This window comes from Rhinatrema bivittatum, chromosome 5 (assembly GCF_901001135.1).
Source record: "Rhinatrema bivittatum chromosome 5, aRhiBiv1.1, whole genome shotgun sequence".
Taxonomy (NCBI): Eukaryota; Metazoa; Chordata; class Amphibia; order Gymnophiona; family Rhinatrematidae; genus Rhinatrema; species Rhinatrema bivittatum.
In genome coordinates this window covers 314080473-314105104 of record NC_042619.1, presented here as the reverse complement: position 1 = coordinate 314105104, position 24632 = coordinate 314080473, and the positions used below count along the sequence as shown (strand labels likewise).

At 46.1% G+C, this 24632-nt stretch overlaps 1 protein-coding gene across 2 annotated transcripts in view; it reads left to right on the top strand.

Moving 5' to 3' along the window:
• The window catches only part of PRPS2 (phosphoribosyl pyrophosphate synthetase 2), a 204294-nt gene extending 179946 nt beyond the window's left edge, over positions 1–24348 (top strand). For both annotated transcript variants that reach the window (XM_029604340.1, XM_029604341.1), the window contains 2 exons: positions 18311–18470; positions 22937–24348. In XM_029604340.1, the coding sequence (XP_029460200.1) occupies positions 18311–18470; positions 22937–23029 (253 nt within the window). In that variant the 3' untranslated portion in view covers positions 23030–24348. The remainder of the gene's footprint in view (positions 1–18310; positions 18471–22936) is intronic.
• Positions 24349–24632: the final 284 nt, after the last annotated feature.

The window sequence follows — 24632 nt, the reverse complement described above, 5'->3', positions numbered from 1 at the left end:
TGTAAAGGAGGCGAGAGGGGATTGGGAGCCAATGTAAGTTTTTGAGGATGGGGGTGATGTGGTCATATTTATGAGTGTTATGGATAGTCCTGGCTATCGCATTTTGCAGCATTTGGAGGGGTTTTAAGGTGGAGTAGGGGAGTCCTAAGAAGAGTGAGTTACAATAGTCCATCTTATATGAGAGGGTAGCCTGGACTACAGTACGGAAGTCACTAGTGTGTAGCAGAGGTTTTAGTTTTTTAATGACGTTAAGTTTGTAGAAATGTTCCTTGAGGATTGCGTTAATATGTTCTTTTAGGTTTAGTTGTTGGTCAATTAGCACTCCAAGATTACGGGCAACGCACTTGGTGGAGAGGGTATTGTATGCTGGGTCATTAGCAAAGGCAGGTTTAGGGGGGTAGGTGCTGTGAGATCAGGAGTAGTTCCGTTTTGGAGGGGTTCAGCGCAAGGTGGAGATTAGAGAGGAGGGTGTTAATGGCGGAAATGCAGCTCTCCCAATGGTTTAGTGCATCAGATAAGGAGTCTTGAATGGGAATGATGATTTGAACGTTGTCAGCATATAGAAAGAATTTAAGGCCAAGGTCGGAAAGGAAGTTGACAGAGAGGCGTGAGGTAGATATTGAAAAGAGTGGAGGAGAGGGCAGATCTTTGGGGGACACCTTGAGAGAGTGTGTGGGAGGTGGACTCAGCATTGCCTACTTTAACAGAGAATTGTCTGTTCGAAAGGTAGGAGGTGAAACACTGTAGGGCTGAGCCAGAGAGGCCAATATCGGAAAGGCGAGAAAGTAGATGGGAGTGGCTAATGGTATCAAAAGCAGCAGAGATGTCCAGTAGGGCAAGGATGTAGCAGTGGCCTTGATCCATGCCTCTGAGGAGGTAGATGGTGAGTGAAAGAAAGAGAGACTCAGTATTCAGATGTTTGCAGAAGCCGAATTGGGAAGGGTGGAAGATCTTATTGTTTTCGAGGTGATCAGAGAGCTGGGAGTTGACTATCTTTTCCAGGATTTTAGAAATGAAAGGGAGATTGGAAATAGGTCGAAAATTGGCTGGGTCCTTAGGGTCTAGTGGAGGTTTCTTAAGTAATGTTTTAACCACTGTGTGCTTAAGGGGGCCTGGGACAATACCTGAAGAGAGGGAGCAGTTTATGATGTCTGCTAATGGTTTGGCTATGATATCAGGTATTGCGAGGAGTGCTTTGGTCAGAATGGTGTCTGAAGGGTGGGATGCAGGTTTAATCTTTTTGAGGATAGCTTCAATTTCTTTAGGGAACGTGGGTTCGAGAGCATCTAGGGAGAAGGAAGTAGGGCAAGGACCCAAGGAGAAAGGGAGTGTGATGGATGGGAGTCTACGGAGGATGTTAACTATTTTATTGTGAAAGTAAAGGGCTAATTCTTCACATTTGCTGTTAGCTTCGTTGTCAGGTATGGAGGGAGGGGCAGATTTGGTGAGTTCAGCAACGTAAGAAAATAGGGCTTTTCCTGGCGTGTAGCCAGATGGACTCAGAACGAATGGGTATAGTATCCGCGTGCTAGCAGTTGGAGATGGATCTGACGTCAGCACGGGCGTATATATACCCCCACAGGAAGCGTAGCAACTTAGTAATTTCCATCTCCAAAGCAGTTTGGAGAGCCTGCACGCTCGCTGAGCGTGTTTTCCAAATCTACTTTCTATTTTCTACTTTCTTCTTTCTTTCAACGACAAACATCGAGCCCCGCACTCCTGCGGTGAAACCCTAAGGTCCCTCCCCCAGTAGAGTTTCCCGGGGTGATTTCCGTGATCCCCGGGAGGTCTAAGTCCTCGGTCCGGTGGCCGAATCGCGGCAGGGACATAGCCCCTGGGCGAGGTTCGGGTGAGGCATACGAGGCGCCTTGGTCCCGGCGTGGACAAGGCAGCGGGTGCATATCCTCAAACACGGTGGTGAAGGTACTTGCCCTCTCCCCCCGCAGCCGGAGACCACCTGGGTTCCAGCCGGGAAGCGCCGAGGATCAGGTAAGGCGTACATCTCTTATTTCTGGTCTCCGAGGAACAGAGGATCGGCGGCGTGGCACGCCGTGGAGGGCGCCATTTTGTGGGCTTTGTTCAGGTATTGAGCGCCCATAATAGGCGCGGCTCTATTCCTCCTTGTGCGTATATTGCCTTATTGCTGAGAGCATATTGAGTGCCATTGAGCGTGTATTGCTAACCGCTTATTGCTGAGAGCCTATTGAATGCCATTGAGCATGTATTACTAACCGCATATTGCTGAGAACCTATCGAATGTGTTTAAAACAGCGGTGCCTCCCATGTTAGCTATAACCATTATGTAAGTATGTATTAATTTCTGTCACTTACTATATATCCATTTTCGATTTGCTCATGTGTATGCTTTGAATGATATATAATAAAGAATAGTAAAGTAAAATAGTATCAGAGTTGTTCTTGCAAACAACCAAAAGTCAAGCCTATGTTTTAAACAAATGCCATTGAACGTGTATTGCTAACCGCTTATTGCTGAGAGCCTATTAAATGCCATTGAGCGTGTATTGCTAACCGCTTATTGCTGAGAGCATATTGAATGCCATTTAGCGTGTATTGCTAACTGCTTATTGCTGAGTGTCTATTGAATGCCATTTAGCGTGTATTACTAACCGCTTACTGCTGAGAGCCTATTGCATACCATTGAGCGTGTATTGCTAAACGCTTATTGCTGAGAGCCTATTGACTGCCATTGAGCGTGTATTGCTAACTGCATATTGCTGAGAGCATATTGCATCCAATTGAGCTGCTTTCATGGCCGCCTATTGCTGAAAACATATTGCATATTATTCTGGTTATGCGCCTGTTGTATTGAGCGCATATTGCTGCCGCATATTATTATTATTGTGCGCCTGTTGTATTAAGCGCATATTGCTGCTGCATATTATTATTATTGTGCGCCTTTTCTATTAGGCATATATTATTGCCGCTTCTCATTCAGCGCATACTTTTCCATGGAACAGAACGCCTCAGCGTCTTCAGCGGCGGCGCCGCCTGCCTCAGGCATTAAAGCCCTTGGCCTCTGCTCTGCATGCCAGCTTAGAGCCACGCACAGTGAAGAGCCAGACTCCCTATGTGCCCAATGTGAGGAGGCCGTGGGACCCTCGGGCCAGGACCAGTCTCAGCCATGATTTGCTGACAGTTCCCCAGGGGCTACCCCGGATTTAGCGGGCAGTCTCGACCAATCGGGAATCCCGGGGGATCTTGTACCCCGGCGATTAGAGGCTGCTTCCATTTCCTGGGTGGATCTCTTTAAGGGGATTCATGCCTTTGTACAGATGCAAACGGCTTCTCGTCCAGGCCCTGCTGTTCCTGTTGTTCCTGCGGTTGCTGCGGTTCCTGCGGTGGCTGCGACTGCGGCGGCTGCTGCGGATCCTGTTCCTGGACCCTCACGCCCTTATCGTGAGCGGGTCCTCCCGCCGCTGGACAGTCCAGATCAGTCAGACGAGGAGGTTTCACCGGATGAGTCCGAACTCCCGGACGAGGGGGAACTTCCCCCAGGGATTGAGCCATATAGAACCATGAGGCGGTTCTTCCCTAAGGAGGATCTCTCCGACCTGGTGTCTCAGTGTCTGGCGGAGTTGGATATTACAGGTCCCAGCGCTACGGTAACCTCTGCGCAGAACCCCCTGCTGGAAGGTCTTCGTCCTACAGCCCGCCATTTTCCATTCTTGCAAGCGGCCCAACAATTGATAGATTTAGAATGGGCGGCACCAGCGGCTTCCTTCAAAGGGGGCCGGGCCCTGAAGGGCATGTACCCATTGGCACCGGCTATCCAGGACCTGCTGGCGTGCCCTCAGGTGGACGCCTTGATTAGCGCTGTGGTCAAGCGCACTACCATTCCAGTTGAAGGGGGGACGGCCCTCAAGGAGCCTCATGATCGGCGACTGGACGCCATTCTGAAACAGACATTTGAGGTGGCAGCTCTATCTTTGCGGATCGCGACCTGCTGCACAGTGGTGACGCGTGCCTGTTTGTCACAGGTTAGGAACAACGCTCCAGCAGCTGACATGGAGTCAGCTCTTAATCGTTCCTCACGGATGCTGCATCAGACCTGGTCTGGACAACAGCTAAGGGGATCTCATTCTCCGTAGCCGCCAGGAGGCAGCTCTGGATCCGGAGATGGTCAGCTGATGCGCCTTCAAAGACACGCCTCACCAGATTGCCCTTTAAGGGCTCTTTCCTCTTTGGCAGTGACCTTGATAAACTGGCCAGTACATGGGGTGCCTCTCCAGTGCCTAGATTGCCGGAAGATCGGTTCAGAAGGGGCCAGTGCACCTTTCCAAGGCCCTCCAGGGGCAGGAGTTCACAGCGCTTCATTCCTTACAGGGGTCGCTACCAGGCACCACGGCCTCAGGCCAGGAATCAGTCCTTTCGGACCAAGCAGTGCAAGAGGAGAGCGGGCCCGGGCTCAGGTCCCGGCCGCGCCTCCCAATGAGAATCCGCCGATTCATCTGGGGGACGGAGCCATAGGGGGCAGGTTAACCCTCTTCTACCCCAGATGGGTCGAGATCACGTCGGACCAGTGGGTCCTCGCCATTATCCGGGAGGGATATTATCTGGACTTTCATCATCTCCCTCCGGACAAGTTTGTGGAATCTTCATGTCCCATACACAAGAAGGCAGCATTGGAAGCTACCCTGGCGAGGCTCCTGTCCTTGAAAGCTATCATTCCAGTACCTGCCTGGGAAGTGAATTCTGGACACTATTCCATTTATTTCATGGTACCCAAGAAAGGGGGCACCTTTCGGCCTGTGCTGGACCTCAAGTCCGTGAATTGATACTTACGGGTCCCGAGGTTTCGCATGGAGACTCTGCGCTCCGTCAAGGCCGCAGTACAGCCAGGAGAATTCCTCACGGCATTAGACCTGTCAGAGGCATACCTGCATAACCCGATCCATCCGGATCATCAGCGCTACCTACGCTTCACGGTTCTGGGTCGCCACTTCCAATTCCGGGCTCTGCCCTTCGGATTGGCCACGTCACCGCGGACCTTCACCAAGGTGTGTTCCCGTGGTAGCAGCGGCCCTCAGGCGGGAAGGAATTCTGGTCCATCCCTACCTAGACGATTGGCTGATCAGGGCGAAATCACGAGAGGAGAGTCATCGGACAACCGACAGAGTGATCGCCCTTCTGGAAAGCTTGGGCTGGGTGATCAATCTCAGCAAGAGTTGCCTACAGCTTTCCCAGTCACTGGAATACCTGGGAGTACAGTTCGACACGCAGGCAGACCCAGTCAGTCTCACTGCCAAGAGAAGGTTGAAACTTCAGACGCGTATCCAGTACTTGATGGGAGCCAGTCGGCCCATAGCTTGGGATTATCTGCAGGTTCCCGGCCTCATGGCATCCACCCTGGAAGTGGTACCTTGGGCAAGGGCCCATATGAGACCTCTACAACACTCTCTGCTCTCTCGCTGGAGCCCTCGTCTACGGAACTATTCCACGCACCTACCTCTGCCTGCCAGAGTCCGGACACAGTTACGGTGGTGGCTGCAGTCCGACCACATGAGCAAGGGGTCGAGGATGTCCTCCCCCACGTGGACTCTGCTCACCACAGATGCCAGCCTGAGCGGCTGGGGAGCACACTGCGAAGGACTCACCGCACAAGGGCGGTGGCGCGGAGAAGAGTCAGCGTGGAACATCAACCGTCTAGAGCAGGGGTGGGCAATTAATTTTCCCATGGGGCCGCATGAGAAATTGGGATGGTTTTAGAGGGCCGGACTAATATAATTAACTCAGTTCTCAATAGCCCTACTTATGAAAAGACAGCAGTTTACCACAAATGTATGTCCTCTGAGAAAACACAACAAATAAGACCGATACAAACGCTTACATAGCAAAATATCTCATCTCGGTAACAGACACAGAACCGACCTAACATACTCCCAGGATCTGTAGTAATGCACATAAACTAATCCGCACACAGTTACACCTGTATTATGGAATACACTCAAACAGGAGCAACCCTATCTATGAAAAGGCAACACTACAAATATTACATCAGACCCTAAACACCAATACACCTCTTATTAGGAAAACAGAACTAACAAGCAGCTATAGATCCCCAAACAGAAATAATTGTAAAACTATACTAATAAGCAGAATAAATGTTTCTAAACAGCTATGAACAGAATAACATCCAACAATTAAAAACTCATAAAAACTATTAAACATTCTCCAAACACCAATAAAATATTTCAAAAAAGCAGACATCACACAATTAAAATGGCAGTCAAGAAAAATAAACTTAAAGCCACCTTTACTTACCCTCTCCAGCAGCTCTCCTACTCCCCTTCCCTGCAGGCCATGGCACACACCAGAAGCAGCAGTAGAAGCTAAGCTCTATACTTATGGTCCTCTTCCTTAGTGCCCATGTCTCTCACACACACACCATACCAGTCATGCCCCCATGACCAGTTTCTGTCTCTCACACACCAATCATCTCCCAAACAGTCTTTGGCACACACACACCAGTCACCTTCCTGAACAGTTTCTCTCATGCCATACACACACACACATACACAGGCTTCCCACTCCCGTGTTCTACTTGCATATATGGTCTTCTCACTCTCATAATCACTTTCTCTGTCTCTCTCTCTCACACACACACACACACTCACTCACCAGTCTCTCACTCCCATGCTTGTTCTCTCCACATGCACAGGCTTCTCATTCCCAAAATCACTTTCTTTCTCTCTCTCACACACACACACACACCAGTCTCTCACTCCCATGTTCTCTTTCAGATATACCGGCTTCTCCCTCCCATGATGTGTCTCACACACACCCGGGTTTCTCACTCCCATGCTCACTCTTCACATGCACAGGCTTCTCATTCCCATAATCACTTTTTTTCTCTCTCTCTCACACACACACACACCAGTCACCTGATCTCACTCATGCATACACACACACACAGGCTTCCCACTCCCAAGTTCTCTTTCAGATATACAGGCTTCTCCCTCCCATGCTGTGTCTCACACACACCCAGGTTTCTCACTCTCATGCTCACTCTCTTCACATGCACAGGCTTCTCATTCCCATAATCACTTTCTCTCTGTTACACACACACCAGTCTCTCTCATTTCCATGCTCACTCTCCACGTGCACAGGCTTCTCATTCCCTGAATCACATTCTCTCACATTCACACACACCAGTCTTTTTCTCTCACACACACAGTCACCTTACCAAGCAGTCTCTCTCTCTCATGCATGCACACTCACCCAGGTTTCTCACTCCCACAACTCCAGGCTTCTTATGCTCATGCTTTCCCACATACCCAGACTTCTCACTTCCATGCTTTTTCTCTCACACACACACACACATCAGTCACCTCCCTGACTAATGCCTCACACTCTCACATACACATCAGTCATCTCCCTGAGCAATCACTTTCATTGTCTCTCACATACACACACACATCAGCTCTCTGACCACTCAATCACACACAGGCTGGCTGGCTGCTTCTCACTCTCTCTTACTCACTTCCTCTTCCCCCTACATATGTCACGGAGTTTTTTGCCGGTCCGCGGCACGCGCTCCCGGTCTCTCCCGCTGCCGTTGCCGCTGGGCTGTCAGCACGTTCAAGCCCAGTGGGAACGGCAGCGGTGTTGGAAGAAGCTGTGGCACCCGCGGCTGGGCCTTTTCTTCTTCCCGCGCCTGCCCCCCCCTCCCGTGACCCGAAACAGGAAGTGATACACGGAGCGGTGCGCGGGAAGGAGAAAGAGCCGTGCCGCGTCGGCTGCAGCATCGGCCCCCGAGCAATTGAACCAGCCGGCAATCGAGAAGAGTCAGCAGCATGAGCCCCGCGGCACGGCTCTTTCTCCTTCCCGCGCACCGCTCCGTGTATCACTTCCTGTTTCGGGTCACGGGAGGGGGGGGCAGGCGCGGGAAGAAGAAAAGGCCCAGCCGCGGGTGCCACAGCTTCTTCCAACACCGCTGCCGTTCCCACTGGGCTTGAACGTGCTGACAGCCCAGCGGCAACGGCAGCGGGAGAGACCGGGAGCGCGCGCCGCGGACCGGCAAAAAACTCCGTGACATATGTAGGAAAGAAACTCGAGCGAAGGCACGCTGCCCGATTGGCCGGTGCTGGGCAAGGCTTGCCCAGCACCGGCCAATCAGACAGCGTGCCTTCGCTCGAGTCACTCCCTCCTCACCCCCCCCCACCCGGACGCTGTAAAAAAAAAAAAACCAGTTCATTCTCCGCTCCCTCGCTCCCCGAATCGGGGAGCGAGGGAGCGGAGAATGAGGCACGCTGCCTTCCCTCTGCAAGGGAAGGCAGCGTGCCTCATTCCCCGTCTGCTCTCAGCAGTGGGCGGGCCGGATTCAGACCGTAGGCGGGCCGGATTCAGCCCGTGGGCCGCCCCTTGCCCAGGTCTGGTCTAGAGGCTCGGGCAGTCCGATTGGCACGCCTTCGATTTGCTCACAAACTGAAGAACAGAGCAGTCAGAGTGATGTCCGACAACGCCACCATGGTGGCATACATCAACCGTCAGGGTGGAACCAGAAGCCGACAAGTATCTCTGGAGATCGCCCCACTGATGGTTTGGGCAGAGGCGAATCTTCAGGACATCTCCGCCGTCCACATTGCCGGGAAGGACAACACCACGGCAGACTTCCTCAGCAGAGAACGTCTAAATCCGGGAGAGTGGCAGCTGTCACCCACAGCCTTCCAGATGATTGTGGATCACTGGGGGAACCCGGACATGGATTTACTGGCGGACAAGTCCAATGCTCAAGTACCCAGATTCTTCAGTCGCAAGCGCGATCCGTTCTCCCACGGAATCGATGCCCTGGTTCAGCTGTGGCCTCCAGGGACTCTGCTATACGCCTTTCCTCCATGGCCTCTGCTGGGCGCCATCATCCACAAGATTCAGAAACACCGGGGCCTAGTTCTTCTAGTGGCACCAGACTGGCCAAGAAGACCCTGGTACGCGGACATGAGAAGACTACTGGCAGGGGAGCCCCTTCCCCTGCCTCCTCTCCGGGACCTTCTACGTCAAGGTCCCATCCTCCATGAGGATCCAGCTCAATTCTCTCTTACGGTCTGGCCATTGAGAGGGCTAGACTGAAGAAACGAGGTTACTCGGAGCCCGTGATAGATACACTCCTCCGAGCTCGCAAGTTTTCCACATCCCTCACCTATGTAAGGATCTGGAGAATATTTGAAGCATGGTGCGACACTCATGGCACCAATCCACATTCGACCACAATCCTTGTTGTGTTGGATTTCCTGCAAGATGGACTTCAGAAGGATCTCTCCCTCAGCTCCATCAAGGTTCAGGTGGCTGCGCTGTCTTGCTATGGCCCCAGGAGGGATGGCAAGACCATCGCCAAGCTCCCAGATGTTTCTCGCTTCCTGCAAGGAGTCAAGCATATTCGTCCGCCACTGAAGTGGCCTGTGCCCTTGTGGAACCTCAACCTTGTTTTGGATTTCCTCGCGGGATTCACCTTCAGACCCCTTCGGGGCCTGTCTCTCCGTTCTCTAACCTTGAAGATGGTGTTCTTATTGGCGGTGTGTTCCGCACGCCGCGTCTCAGAGCTACAAGCACTGTCCTGCCGTGATCCCTTTCTGAGAATCACTCCTGAGGCTATCCATCTTCGCACGGTTCCCTCCTTTCTACCGAAAGTGGTTTCACAGTTTCATCTTAACCAAACCATATCCTTGCCTACCACGGCGGGTTTGAAGAAATCTGAAGAAGGGCGTTTATTGCGCCATCTCGACATTGGCAGATTACTGCCCAGATATCTGGAAGTGACACAAGAAGTACGAAAGACGGACCATCTGTTCGTCCTGCACAGCGGGAAGAAGCAAGCTGAAGTGGCCTCACGGCCCACCATCGCCCGCTGGATTAAAGAAGTTATCAGAGCAGCTTATGTGGAGGCTGGGAAGTCTCCACCTCTACAAGTCAAGGCTCATTCTACCAGAGCACAAGCGGCATCCTGGGCGGAATCCAGGATGCTGTCGCCTGCAGAAATATGTAAAGCGGCGACATGGTCCTCCCTCCATACCTTCTCCAGTTTCTACCGTCTGGATGTCCAGGCCAGGGAGGACTCCGCATTTGCGAGGGCGGTACTACATGGTCCTCAGGCAGCCTCCCGCCCAGGCTGGGAGTAAAGCTTTTGTACATCCCATTCGTTCTGAGTGCATCTGGCTACACGCCAGGAAATGTTGAGATTACTTACCTGATAATCTCCTTTTCCTTAGTGTAGACAGATGGACTCAGCATCCCGCCCAGCTGCCTGTGTACATGGGTTTCACCGATTCAAGGTAAGCCATGTCATCTGTTTCCATAAGAGCGTACACTCTACCAGGTGTCAACGCCTTCCGGTTGGGAATGCTGGCGGTCTCCAGCTACTATCAATCGGTCAGGGGAATCCTGTTTCACTGTTCACTGAGCGTCAGTGCACACATCCATAACAGCTTTTGCAAGGAAGATTACTAAGTTGCTATGCTTCCTGTGGGGGTATATATATGCCCGTGCTGACGTCAAATCCGTCTCCAACTGCTAGCACGCGGATACTATACTCATTCGTTCTGAGTTCATCTGTCTACACTAAGGAAAAGGAGATTATCAGGTAAGTAATCTCAACATTAGGATTGTAAGAGTAGTCATGTATTTTGGAGGAATAGAAGTCACATTTGGCATTGAGGGTGGCGATTCTGTACTGGTGTAATGCAGATTTGAAGGAAGAGGCTTTATGGGGCGAAGGGTCTTTGCGCCATGCTCTTTTTTTCTGTCTAGTAGTGTTTTTCAAATGTTTTAAATCAGGATTGTACCATGGTTTAAGATTTTTTGCGGACGGGTTCAGTTCCCGTTTAGTGATGGGGCACAGTTCATTTGCAATTTCAAGGGTCAGATTGTTCCATGACGTAAGGGCCGTATTAAGGTTGGTACAGTTAAGGTTAGGCAGAGCTTTGGAGAAGGCAGAAATCAAATCTTCACTGGGGCATGATTTTCTGTATGTAATGGTGGTATTAGCACAGTACTAAAAGAGTATTAGCACTGTACTAAAAGAGTAGTTAAAAATTCCTGTTGGATAGCACTGACTTGCAAAAACCCAAAGGTGAATAAACTAAAAGGAACCAAAAATTGGATGTAATCTACATAAATATATTTTACACCAAGTGCTGAGAGAATTTTTGCTAAAAACTGTAAGTATATATTAAATAGAATGGCTGATAATACAGGTCCTTGAAGTACTCCTGATTGCATTAATTTCCAAGATGAGCAGTTTCTTCCAATTCTCACCTGTTTTTTATTCGATTAAAAAAAAAAAAAGAGAAAACCCAACCAAAACCCAGTTTTGTCTGGTTGGGACAATAAAATATCATGGCTCACCATATTGAATGCAGCAGAAATATCAAGCTCTTAGTTTCACAGTTGATCCATTATTGGTTTTCCAGTGTAACTTATCTATTAATGAAACCAAACACATCTCACTGCTGTGAGCTTTTCTGAAATCAAACTCCTGTACATCCAGAACATTATGATCTTCCAAATACTCATTTAGTTGAAACAATACAATTTCTCTATGATTTTAGAGGACTCATCCTTTCGGTAGGTCTCAGCCCTTTTCGTCCTTTCAGTAGGTCTCAGTCCTTTCGTCCCTGACAGCCCATGAGAAGAGCAGGCCTGGGTAGCAGATCCTCCTGAGCTTCGCAATGAAGGTTTGTCGACCCATGTTCAGGAACGAGATAGGGGAATGCCTCTTTCTCTTTTATCAGAAGTAGGTCAATATCACATTGGCTCAGTGTGTCCTGGAAGTGATACAAAAAGGATATGCACTGGAATTTTGCAGTATTCCTCAGGACGTGTTCATGGTGTCTCCTTGCCACTTTCCGCAGAAGAAGCAGGCAGTAGAATTTACGGCTCTAAGGCTCCTCTGGCTGAGGGCTTTGGTTCCAGTGCCTACATCTCAAAAAATTATAGGGCAATATTCCATTTATTTTGTGGTGCCCAAGATGGAGGGCTCCTTTCAGCCCATCCTGGATCTCAAAAGTGTCAACCGTCATTTAAGGGTGACTCATTTTCTCATGCAAACCTTACACTCAGTGATAATTGTCATGCAGTCGGGGTAATTATTGACCTCCCTGGATCTGTCCGAGGCCTACCTTCATATTTCCATCCATTTGGAGCACCAACATTTTCTATGTTTTGTGGTGTTGAGATGCAATTATCAGTTTTGGGTGCTGCCTTTTAGTTTAGCCACTACTCCCAGAACGTTTTCCAAGATTATGGTGATAGTAAAGGCAGCACTGAGAAGAGATGGGATCCTGGTTCACCTATATTTATTTATTTATTTATTTATTTATTTATAAACTCTTCTATACAGTCATTAAGTTAGTTCATCATCACAACGGTTTACATAAAGGCACAAAATACAAATATGATTGGTATAGATTACAAATTAAACATGTGCCAACATGGAACGGTAACATATTTGGACGACTGGCTGATTTGAGCCAAGTCTCAGGAAGAGAGCCACCTGATGATCCACAAGGTAATCTCCTTGTTGCAGGAGCTCTGTTGGGTGGTGAACTTGGCCAAGAGCAGTCTTCAGCCATCTCAGTTGTTGGAGTGTCTGGGTGTTTGGATTGACACGAGGCAGGATAAGGTTGTCCTGCTGGAAGTTAGTATTCAGAAATTGATGCAACAGGTGTGTCAGTTGTTGAGCACTATATGCCCAACAGTGTGATCCTATCTACAGGTTTTCGGTTTGATGGCAGCAACCCTGGAAGCGGTGCCATCGGCGAGGGTACATATGCATCTTCAGCACTCACTGCTGTCTCACTGGAACCCACAGTCTCAGGATTATTCAGTTTGGCTCCACTTGCCAATGGAAATCTGCTCTCACCTCGTGGTGGTTGCAGGAGAAGGCGTGTTTCCTTGTCCTCTTCAAACTGGTTGATACTCAAGACAGATGTGAGTATCCAGGGTTGGGGAGCTCAGTCAGTTGTCGGCCCAAGAGCATTGGAATGCCAAAGAATCCCTCTGGAACATCAGTTGCCTGGAAGTCCAAGTGGTCCAGTTGGCATGCTTGCAGTTCAGCCACAGACTGCAGTGTCAAGCGGTCCGAGTGATGTCTGACAATGCAGTGATGGTGGCCTATATCAATCAATAGGGAGGAACCAAGAGCCAGCAAGTGTCGGAGGAAATAGACCAAATTATGGATTGGACGGAAGGATATCACATTGCAGGAAAAGATAATGTAAGAGCAGACTTTCTCAGCAGGGAGAGTCTGGACCTATGAGAATGGGTGTTGTCAGATGAGACATTTCAGTTGATAGTGGATCTCGGGGACCTTCCGTTCTTGGACCTGCTGGTGACTTCATGTAATGTGAAGGTTCCTCAATTCTTCAATCTCAGGAGAGATCTGTGGTCCCTGGGCATAGATGCTCTCATACAGGTCTGACCAGAAGACAAGTTACTTTATGCCTTTCCTTTGTGGCCTTTGTTGGGCAGGATAGTTCGCAGGATCGAAAACATAATCCTTAATAATATATGTCCTACTGGTTATCTCTGTTTTTCTGAACCTCGTCCAAATAGACATGGTGGAGGTTTGCTTGCAATTATTCATGATTCTCTAACTCCTTCAAAGAAAATGCTAACACCTATTCCTCCTTTTGAAATTATTCTTATAACCAGCTCACTTCAGAACTTTTGTATTGTATACTGCCCCTGGACTTCTTAATCATAACACCTCTACTTAACTTGAATCCTTGACCGATCTGCCCGTTGACTTAACAAAAACTATAATAACTGGTGACTTCAACCTACATTATACTATTCACCCTTGCTCTCCAGCTGCAGCATATCTCTCTGAAGCTTTATCAGGATTAGGCTGATCACAATTAATTAATGAACCTACTCATTGATTAGGGCAGATGCTTGACCTTCTGTTCTACAATCCCAAATATGCCGCACTACCCATCACTACTCAAAATGTGCCTTGGTCAGATCATTTCGTAATTCAGGCTACTGGTAACTCCATTTAACTGACTCTAGATCCAACTCTGTGCCAAAACAAATCTATAAACTGAAAAAAGTTGATAGAATCCTTTTTTAGTCTTCTTCTTCCCAAAATATCTTTTCTAAATACAGATTCGTCGATATCAATCTCATAACTGAAAAATGGAATGATACACTTTCAAATGCACTAGACAACTTAGCTCTGAAAAAAGTATGCACTGTCTCCGCTAAACCAAGTGCCCCTTGGTATACACCCATGCTTTATAAGATGAAAGCTAAATTACGATGCCTGGAAAGACCCTGGCATAAACATCCCCTTCCTGATAGGAAAAATTCATACTTTTCCTACATACATAAATACAAAAAACAAATAGATCATGCAAAAAAAATTATATTATGCTGATAAAATACAAGCTGATAATGGCAACTGTAACATTCTATTTAATATTGTAAAATCTAACTACTGTAAAAAAAAAAAAAAAAATACACCCTCAGATCATCTCTCCAACTCCTTCTGCGATGATCTAACGCAATTTTTCAGAGATAAAATATTAAACCTTTCCTCAAAATTCTCTCATCTTCCTACCCCAAGTAACCTTCTGCCAGTAATTAGCTCCTGGACTAATTTTTCTCCAACCAACCTGGTACTATTAATTGTGTTCTCAACAAATTAAAACGTTCAAACTGCCCATACAATCCGTGCCAAGTAAAATTATTAAAAGAAATTAAAGAACTTGTCTCTCCATCTCTGGCACAATTGGTTAACGTACCCCTATCCTCTGGCATTTTTCCAGATATTCTGAAACAAACTTCAATTCTCCCCATTCCCAAAAATAAATCAAATGACCCCTATGATCTTTCCAATTATTGTCCAATAGCCTTTTTAACATCGTTAGCCAAAATAATAGAATCCATAGTTCTACATCAGTTAATTGAATACATTGATGAAAACAATATCTTGCACCCAGACCAGCCATGGGTTCAGCTAAGGACTAGGGATGTGAATCGTACTTCTGATGATTGAAAATATCGTACGATATTTTCAAAATCGTCAGAAATCGGGGGCTCCCCGAAACCGATAGGAAAACCCCACGAAATTGTTCGTGGGGTTCTCTTATCGTTTTGGGGGAGGGAGGGAAAAAAGGCACACAAAAATAACCCCTAAACCCACCCCAACCCTTTAAAACTAATCCCTTAGCTTCCCGCACCCTCCCGACCCCCCTCCCCCCCCCCCAAAAAAAAAACAACTTTTTACAGGTACCTGGTGGTCCAATGGGGGTCCCAGGAGTGATTTCCCGCTCCCAGGCCGTCGGCTGCCACTAATCAAAATGGCGCCAATGGCCCTTTGCCCTTACCATGTGACAGGGTATCCGTGCCATTGGCCGGCCCCTGTCACAAGGAGGGAGCATCAGATGGCCGGCGCCACCTTTAAAAAAAAAAAAGGCGCAGGCCATCCAGTGCTCCTATCATGTGACGGGCCGGCCAATGGCACGGATACCCTGTCACATGGTAAGGGCAAAGGCCATCGGCGCCATTTTGATTAGTGGCAGCCGACGGCCCGAGAGCAGGAGATCGCTCCCAGGACCTCCACTGGACCAGGTACCTGTAAAAGGTTTTGGGGGGTGGGGGAAGCTAAGGGATTAGTTTTAAAAGGTCGGGGTGGGTTTTTTGTTTATCCACTCGGGCGCAGCCGATTTAAAAAAAAAAACAAAAACCCGATCGGGCCGGATGAAAAAAAAATCACGATGTGAATCGGAACCAGAATCGGAACCTGTTCAGATTCACATCTCTACTAAGCACGGAATCCTTACTTCTTTCCTCTTGTGACTCCATAATTCATGGCTTCAGTTCTTCTAATACAGATTATATCATAATATTCCTTGACATTTCAGCTTCCTTCGACACCTTAGACCAGTGGTTCTCACCCTTTTTTCTGTCGGGACACACCTGACAGATGGTTCTCACATGCGTGACACACTGAACATGTGACCATCACGGGGCTGAATGTAAACATATACTCTGTATCTACAGGAACCACCCTGACCCCTAACAGTGGGTGCAGAACAGAACTAGGACATTCCCCTTTCAATTTACATTGCAAAGAAGATATTTCTGGCATAATCTCAGTAACAGCAACATAAACAGTTTTTATGCGTAATAGCCCTACTTATGAAAAACAGTAATTTATCACCAATACATGTCCTATTGAGAAAATACAACAAATAATATTGATACAAATGCCTACATGCTAGTAAAATACTTCACCTCTGTCACACACATAGAATCGACCTTCACCAAGTACATACAGAAAGACCGCAAATTACAAATATGGAGACAGACTGGAATGGAGATCCAAAAAAGCCTGCATGCAGTGCAAAACTGAAGAAATGGAAACAGAAATATAGCACCTAATAGACTGCCAGGATCTGTAATAATGTGCTAGTGTGTGAGTGACAAAGTGTGTGTGTGAGAGAGAGAGACAGACTAGTCATGGACATTATCTGGTCACATAAGGTGGTTCTTTTTTGCATCTACTTAAAATTCATATAGCATCATCATCAGCATTGTACAAGATAAGACAAGAATTCATATATCTTCCCTTAAAAGCTTATATATGTAAGTTTGAAAACAGGGAGCATAAGTGACTTTCTCAAGAATGCACAGGGAATGATAGAAAAGGTATCAAACTGATTTCCCCAGGTAGGTTTTCTGCTCTATTCTGTGGCTACTTGCACCCTGCAATAAGTTACACACAGGTACAGTGAATCCCTGCTCTGAACAGCCCACGAATCCAAATGGGTGCCTCAGACATGGGAAATAATGACTTAGCCAACAGTCACAATGAATGTCAGCGACACAAACAGGTTTCTAGTCCATAATTCTAACCACTTCTGGCTAGAAAGGCAGGATTAATAGTTTGAGGGATAAATGCACTGGACAAAAATAGATAAAGAAACATGAATAAAATATTCAAAGAAAAGAAGCCCATAAAACTTTTCTGGGAGTGAGGGAAGACATGACTATTTTTGGAATATGTATCTAAGAGGCCCTGCCTCTTTAAGAAAATATATATACTAAGTGCTGCCTGAAAGAGGAGAGACACACCAGTACATGCAAATTTTATATTAAAAAAAATATATTTTTTTGTTTAAATAAAGACTCTAGTATGGGGTAGCATTAGTGAAATCACCAGGAAAAATAACTTTCAAGGAAAACATTTAAATTAATAGGCAATAACAGGGCAGCTATGTGGAGAGGAGCACAAGATGGTGGGCACTGTCTCCACAAAAGAAATTTTGTTTTTAAAGTCAAAATGGCCAACCTGTTAACATGACCAGTTTGACTTTCTTAAAAGTATAGATGTTTATGTTAACTTGATAACCAATTCACAGTCGAGACTCAAAGCATGTACCATAAATAGCTATAAATTTTATTTTTTTTCATTTATGGAGCAGATGCAGCAACAGTGCTGCACTGGACACTGAGCAGCCAATGCAATAAAGTGCACCCAACCTACATGCAGGTTTTACACATGGTTGGATGTGCATTTTGGATGCGCTAGACTAGCGCTGGATGTAATAAGGACATTAGAGTGTCCAAAACGCATGCCCTAGCAAACGCAAATCCAATAGCACTGGTCAGATGTTAACTGCATGTAGATGAGGACATTAGCTATTACTCCCAATGCAGTAAAGCGCTGGGCACCCAATGCACAGTTTTTAACGTGGCAAATTTAACTCTAGCCTCGGCGGTGGAGTAAAGTCAGCTTGCAGTCCAGGGCTCATGAAAAAAAAATGTTCCCTGCATTGTGATAAGTGTGTCTTCCCATTAGTATCATTGTGACACTTTAATTTAGTGTTTCTGGTGGAAAAAAATAATTGTATATTTTCAGTTCATTAAAAAAAAAAAAACATTTTTCTTATTGTCACACAATTTGGAAGCTCATAGCTATGGAGCCTAATATTTTGCTGAGGTTCCTGAAAAGAATTATAGCAAAACAAGAATGGGGATCAAAACGGATGCTTCTATTGAGCGCCTGTTGCAATAAATTATTGAGCACTACCGATGCGCAATTCTCCATTAGCATGCCCTTTTTAACGCTGTTTCTTATTTAAATATTGCATCTGGTGCCCAGGGGATATAACTGCATGTGCGTTAGGAAAATGGGTGCTGAATACAATGTGAGCACCTGTTTTCAGCGTGCATCTTATTTCATTAGCGCATGAGAGAGAGAATCCTTCCTCTACAATGCCCAAACTCAAGCTGTTCAAGTACCATATTATAGAGCTAAATTGTCAAGTATTTGATGCTGCTTTTTTAGGTTGCTGTCTGCTGGAGCAACTAAAGTCTATGCCATTCTCACACATGGGATCTTCTCTGGTCCTGCTATTTCCCGCATCAATAATGCTGCATTTGAAGCTGTGGTAGTAACTAACACAATCCCGCAAGAAGACAAGATGAAGCATTGCTCGAAAATTCAGGTAATTTTCCAGAACCAAGAATGGTTCGTCATCCTCTGTTTAGTTTTAAATTAGAGGCAGGCTTGCTTATTTATTTATTAAAGCTTTACATACTGCATTATCTACAATTCTAAGCATTTTACAAGAGAACATCCATAAATATATGAGAAAAGCTTATTTATTCATTCATTCCCTATATGAACAATAGTTCTGTCTATTTCCTTTTAGAGCTACTTAGAATGTTCTAAAAAAAATGTCTTCTGCTTTCTTTGGGGCCGATGTAATAAGACCCGAGGCAAAAGAGGCGCTTGTTATGTGCACGGGTTTTGATCACCATGTGCAGCTGAAGGTGCCGCTTCCGCGGGATGTAAAAAAAATAAATTATGCAAATGACTTGTGCACAGAAGTCCTCGCACGTACTGAAAAATGTGCGTACCTAAGTGCAGTAAGGGCCTATGAAATAAGTGGCCGCATCCACGCTCAAAACCTACGCCGGTAATCCACTCATAGAAACAAGTGAGCGAATGGGTCTCCTTATTAAGTGAAAGTATGACCCTGGAAAGTATTTTTAATATTTCCAATAACTGTGCTGCAGAAAACAGGGCAAATATTTTCATGGATCCTAATTCACAACAATCTTGACACTCTTCTGGCTGTGTATCTGTCATCCATGGAAGTGCCTACATCGGATGTCGTGAAAAGTGCTTTACTAAGCTGGCCACTCTTAAGTCGAGATAAGCATTCGGCCAGGTGCTTATCAGGCTGCTCATGCTCTTCTGTTCGTGGCAGAAAAATCTGCACGATCGGGCGCCCAGAAAGGTGCCTAGCTTAACTTGCTATTTAGGTGCTGAGCTAGGCACTTAGTTGCTCGCAAATCTGCACGATCGGGCGCTCAAAAATGTGCCTAGCTAATCTTGCCATTTGGGTGCTGAGCTAGGCGCTTATCAGGCCGCTCGTGCTGTGTTCATGGCAGAAAAATCTATACAATCGGGCACCCCGAAAGGTGCCTAGCTAATCTTGCTGCTCAGGCGCTCTTCTGGCCGTGTATCTGGCCACTCGGGCCCTGAGCTAGGCGCTCAGTTCAGCGCCTAGGGAAGCACCTACCTAAGCTGACCGTTCTGATGCCCAGAAAAGCACCTAGCTAAGCTGGCCACTCGGACACCAAGATAGGCGCTCCTCAAAGTGGTTTTCAGGACGCTTAGATGCCAACATAGACCACCTGAGTTGGCGCTGACACTTAACTCATGCCCTGACCATGGCGGTAAAAAACCTGCACTAGCGCGGCTCCCTACATTGCCTATGATTAGCTAATTGCCTCGTTTGCATGCCATTAGCATGCATTCACGCAGGAAAAACTGCAGATCAGTAAGCGTGTCGTACGCGCTTTTTTCCCCGTGCATAAAACCCTTATTACATCCCCATATAGGGCTTTGCGTGGGAAAATGCGCGCACAAACCTGCGGAAGCTTCAACACACCTTTTTACATTGGCTCCTTTGACTTTTGTTTGTTTATAATTGTGAGTTTAAAACATGCATTATTTTGTCATTGTTTCCCCTTGACTTGAACCTGAATATTTGATAGAAGCGCAGTATTGGGCAGGGCAGGCTCCTCTGTGGAACCCTGTTAACTGGAGGGTTACTTAGACTGGAGTATAGGGAAAAATGTCAGAATAGAAAACTGGCTTCTCTGTAGCAAAACTTGAATGAATATTTTATTTCAGATCTCCTTTAAGTATGGAGCTCCTGAAAAATAAATGTTTTTCCTGCAGTGCTGGTTTTGGATTATACCTCAGCTGTAAAAGTTATGTATGTTTGACGTTTCATCTTTCCATTCTTTCGCAAATGTTATCACCTTTGTATTGTTTGTAGCTGAATGAACTGGTTTGTTATTCTAGGCACTGTTTTGTTCCTTTAAAAACGATTGCTGATGAACTGTCTATATTTGAAAGCCCTATTAAGCATATGGTAGTCTTTCTTTTCATTCAAATTTTTTTAACTGCTCAATGTGAAAAGCATCGCTTTCTCTTTTATTAATTGTTGGTTACTTATTATCCATGTAAATGGTGATGTACCAGCTGCCTCAGATAAATTGGTTAAACCGGAGCACACTGTTTGGTTCTTTTATGGCATTTAGAAATAACATAGTAGATAATTGCAGGGAAAAAAAACAATTTACCCACCCAGTCTGTCCAGTTTTTCCTGTACACACCACTAAGGCTCTATCACAGCTACCAGCCATAGACACTGACTTTTTCTCTGTCCTCTACAATATCAGGCAGATAAGCATATAAAATCCTCCCCCCCCCTTAGTTCGCCCCCAGCACCCTTCCTCTTCCCATGTCTATCTGCAAAGCATTGTAATACTCCACGTAACTACTAACATTAGCTTGGCCGTTGCTTAAATATCTAGCCTCTTAAGTCCCCTGCATAGCCTGTTATAGACAGATCTGGCTACATTGTCCACCTTTGGCACAGTTTTTTTTTAACTATTTGGTGTTGTGATTGAGGACTGGTGAGGGTGGTTATACTACAAATTCATGTCATGTAAATGTTTTTTTTGGCCAGTAGTTCATGAACTTTTCAAATGCAAAGGAAAGCTTTAGAGTATGATGATGTATACACCTTGTGTTTTTGCAAACTGCAACAGTAGTCCAGTTTTTCTTTAAAGAAGTGAATAGCAAGGATTGACCCTATAGCTCCATGTCCAGGGGAATAAGCTGAGCCAGCCCTTGTTTTACCCTATTGCATGCAAGGTGGAGATGTTCTGATGTTCCTGTTGAGCTCCCTCAGAAAAGCCTTACTGCCTCTCAGGGACAGACCTAGCTTGTCGCCATGGGTAAAGTAGATTATGGTCGCCCCAGGCCAATGCCCCTGGTTTCCTGCAACAGATATTTCAAGATTCTGTGGCAGATATTTCAGAATACCGTGGCAAGTTTGCATAATTTCACATACATTTGCATATTAAAAATGTAATATTTTATTTTCTTTATAAAAAAAATAGTCCTTTTTGGCATTTGGGTCCAGTTTTTTTTTTTATTAGAGAAGGGATCTCAAGTAGAAGGGGTAAAGGGATAAGAGATGGAAAAGGGAAGAGGAAATATGGATAGAGGAGGAGAAAAAGGGGGTTCTGGGGTCCAGGAGAGGAAGCGATGATCCATTCCCACCACTTCCCCCGACATTGATCCACCCCCGATCCTCTCACTCACTATATCGCCACATACACCCGCCTCCAATCAGTTCACCCAGAGATCCTCAGTCCTCCTCATTCTCACTCTTCCCTCCCAATTCCCTTACTCGCACTCCACAGCACCTCCGATTCCCTCACTCAATCCCTCCCCCTGCACACACTCGTGCCCCTGTGCACCTTTCAGAGGGAGAGAGAGAATAGATCTCGGAGGAGAAGAGTAAAGTTGCAATCTACCCCCAGATTTGCCAGGTTTACCCCATTCCATGCAGGGACTTGTAATCTTACTTTTCTTAGGGGTTGCAAAAGGAAAATCGGAATTACAAGAGCCTGCATGCAGTGAGGTAAACCCAGGTCTGGAGCCATTTGGCAATCCTAGGGATGGGGGGAGGGGAGAAAATGGCAACAGAAGGTAAGGGGAGGAAGGAAAAGAGGGAGGGCAGAACCACTTACACCCTTTTTCTGGAAGATCCCTCTTCTCATTCACTCTCATATACCCCACATCCCCTCCATCACACACACACACACACTTTGAATCCCCATCCTTATTCACTACACATGCCTATGGTTTCCCCACTCACTCTCTCGCACGTACACCCCACACTACTTCTAATCCCCTCACTAACACATTTCACACACCCCTTGATCCTCTTATTCCAAACATGCCCCTCACACCCCCTCCGATTCCCACACTAAAACCCTTTCTCCCTCCCCACCCATGTGCACCAAACACAGCTTCCTTAGAGCACAGTAAAGCATCAGCAACGCACGCTTCCTCTGGCTGCCTTCCCTTCCTGTGCAGCCCGGGGTGGGAATGCCATGCTTTGAACCCCACGGGATGGGGGGGGCTGCAATAATGAGGCGTATTTTAAAGTGCAATACTCCAGGCCCAGGCTTCCACAGGAAGAAGAAGCATCGCTGCTCCTATGCTGCGCTCTAAGGAAGCTGCAGCTGGCGCATGTGGGTGCGGTAGAGAGGAGGTGGATAGAAGAGATGGTGGCGGCCACCACCTCTGCTTAGCGTTCTAGCCTCCGATCCTTCTGTGGCAAATCCACGAAGAGAAAGCAATTCCTTGGGAAGGGCTGAATTCAGGGGCCCTGCCGTTCTCGTTCTCTCTCTCTCTCTCTGAAAGCCCTCCTCAGGTAGCCATCAAATATGTTTTAAATAGTTAAGTAAATCTATCTCCATTCCAGCATTGGGGTCCCCATTAGGTTTGTTTGTCAGTTAACAAAACCGATAATGGCTCTTCATCCTTAGTGTTTCACTGTCAACATACTGTTTTAATTTTTATTTTGTTTTTAAGGTGATTGACATCTCAATGATACTGGCTGAAGCAATCCGCAGAACACACAACGGCGAGTCTGTCTCCTACCTTTTCAGCCATGTCCCATTATAACTGCAGAGTCTGATATCTTCCCCAGAGCTGTCTCAGCGGCGCTGCTATTCTGCATCATCTTTTTTTTTTGTAAACTTAACGTTACCGAAAGGATTATATAATTAATGTGTATGTAGATGTTCTAAAGCTTGCAGCCTTCCATTTGAAGTTCAAATTAGGATGGTAGTAAAGATACCATTGTTTTGATTATGGGGCTCCCAAAAGCACCCTGTGTTGGCAGGAATCTTAAACTCTGGTCTGTGAGCCATGTTAAGTTTGCTTATTTTGTTTACCCTGGAAATCAGATCTGTTGGCGGCACTTGAGGACCAAACTTTTGAGACCCCTGCAAGCATTGCATTTATTTTATGTATTATTTAATCTCCTGTGTGCATTTGTAAGGGAATGTGGACGTGTGCTAGACTGTATCACTATGGATACATCTTATCAAAATCCTTTAACACTTAGGATATGCACTTTCCCAATTAATGAAGGGATGTCTGAAATGAGGGTAGGGGAGGAGAAGGGATTGTAAATTTTTGCCTCTTAACCAGTGAAACACTGTACTAAACAAAGCAACATTTCTATGGCATTTCTTGTGCACATATGAAATTAGTCACTTTGTTTTTGTTAAGCATGTTTTCATTGCTGACATTTGACTTTGCATTACAGGATTAAGGTATCAGAATTTGAATGGTTTGACTGCATATTTGCTCGCCAGAACCTATGGTGTTTGCAGCTCTCTGACATTGCTGTTTGAAAATATTTTTCAGCTCACAAATGTTTGCTGGTGTGTTTGAGAACTGGTGAAAGACACGAAAGAGGCTAACATCCTTCCATTAAATGCAGTCCTGAGTGTTTAAAAAGTGCCTGCCACTGATCCCTTGAGCAATTCAGGGTCAATCTCACATTTCAAACATTGTTATGCAAAACAAAATTCACTGGGCATGCATTTTCATTGAATACAGTATAATTATTGGAACAGGAAATAGAAAATAAATCCAATGAGTGGCTTGCCTTGTTCTTATTAACTGTATGGAGAGAGCTACCATTAGTACCTCTAGACAGGCAGTGTGATAGCCTAACAATCATCACATGTTACAGTTCAAAAAAACTGGCAAAGTGACTATTAACAAACCAAAGTTGGGTCAATTTGACAGAAAAAGTTTATAACTCCCTTTTTTTTTTTTTTTTTTTTTTAACACATTTACTACCCACAAAAAATATCATTTTTTTTGTGTTTGCAGATTAGATCTCATGTACATTGTGTTTTAAATTTATTTCTCCACTATTGTGCTTAAAGCATCTTTGGCATCAATAAATCAGAGTTCAGGTGGATGAATTTATTTTGCCTTGTCTTTTTTTTCTGTTGTTACCATCCCCCCCCCACCCCCCCAATTTTGGTGCATTATCCTAGGCTAGAGGTGTTTAGAGTCCGGGTTCAGATCCGGAGAGGGAGGAAGATTTCTCTTCTGGGGCACCTGGTATTGTCTGTCACCACCTCTGTGATGATTTTACAGTTAAACTCCAAATTCTCCAGAAGGTACCACACAATGAAGAACATTAGCAAAGAAGAAAAAACCAGAACAATTGGAAGAAACCTGGAGGAACAAAGGGGTGAACTGG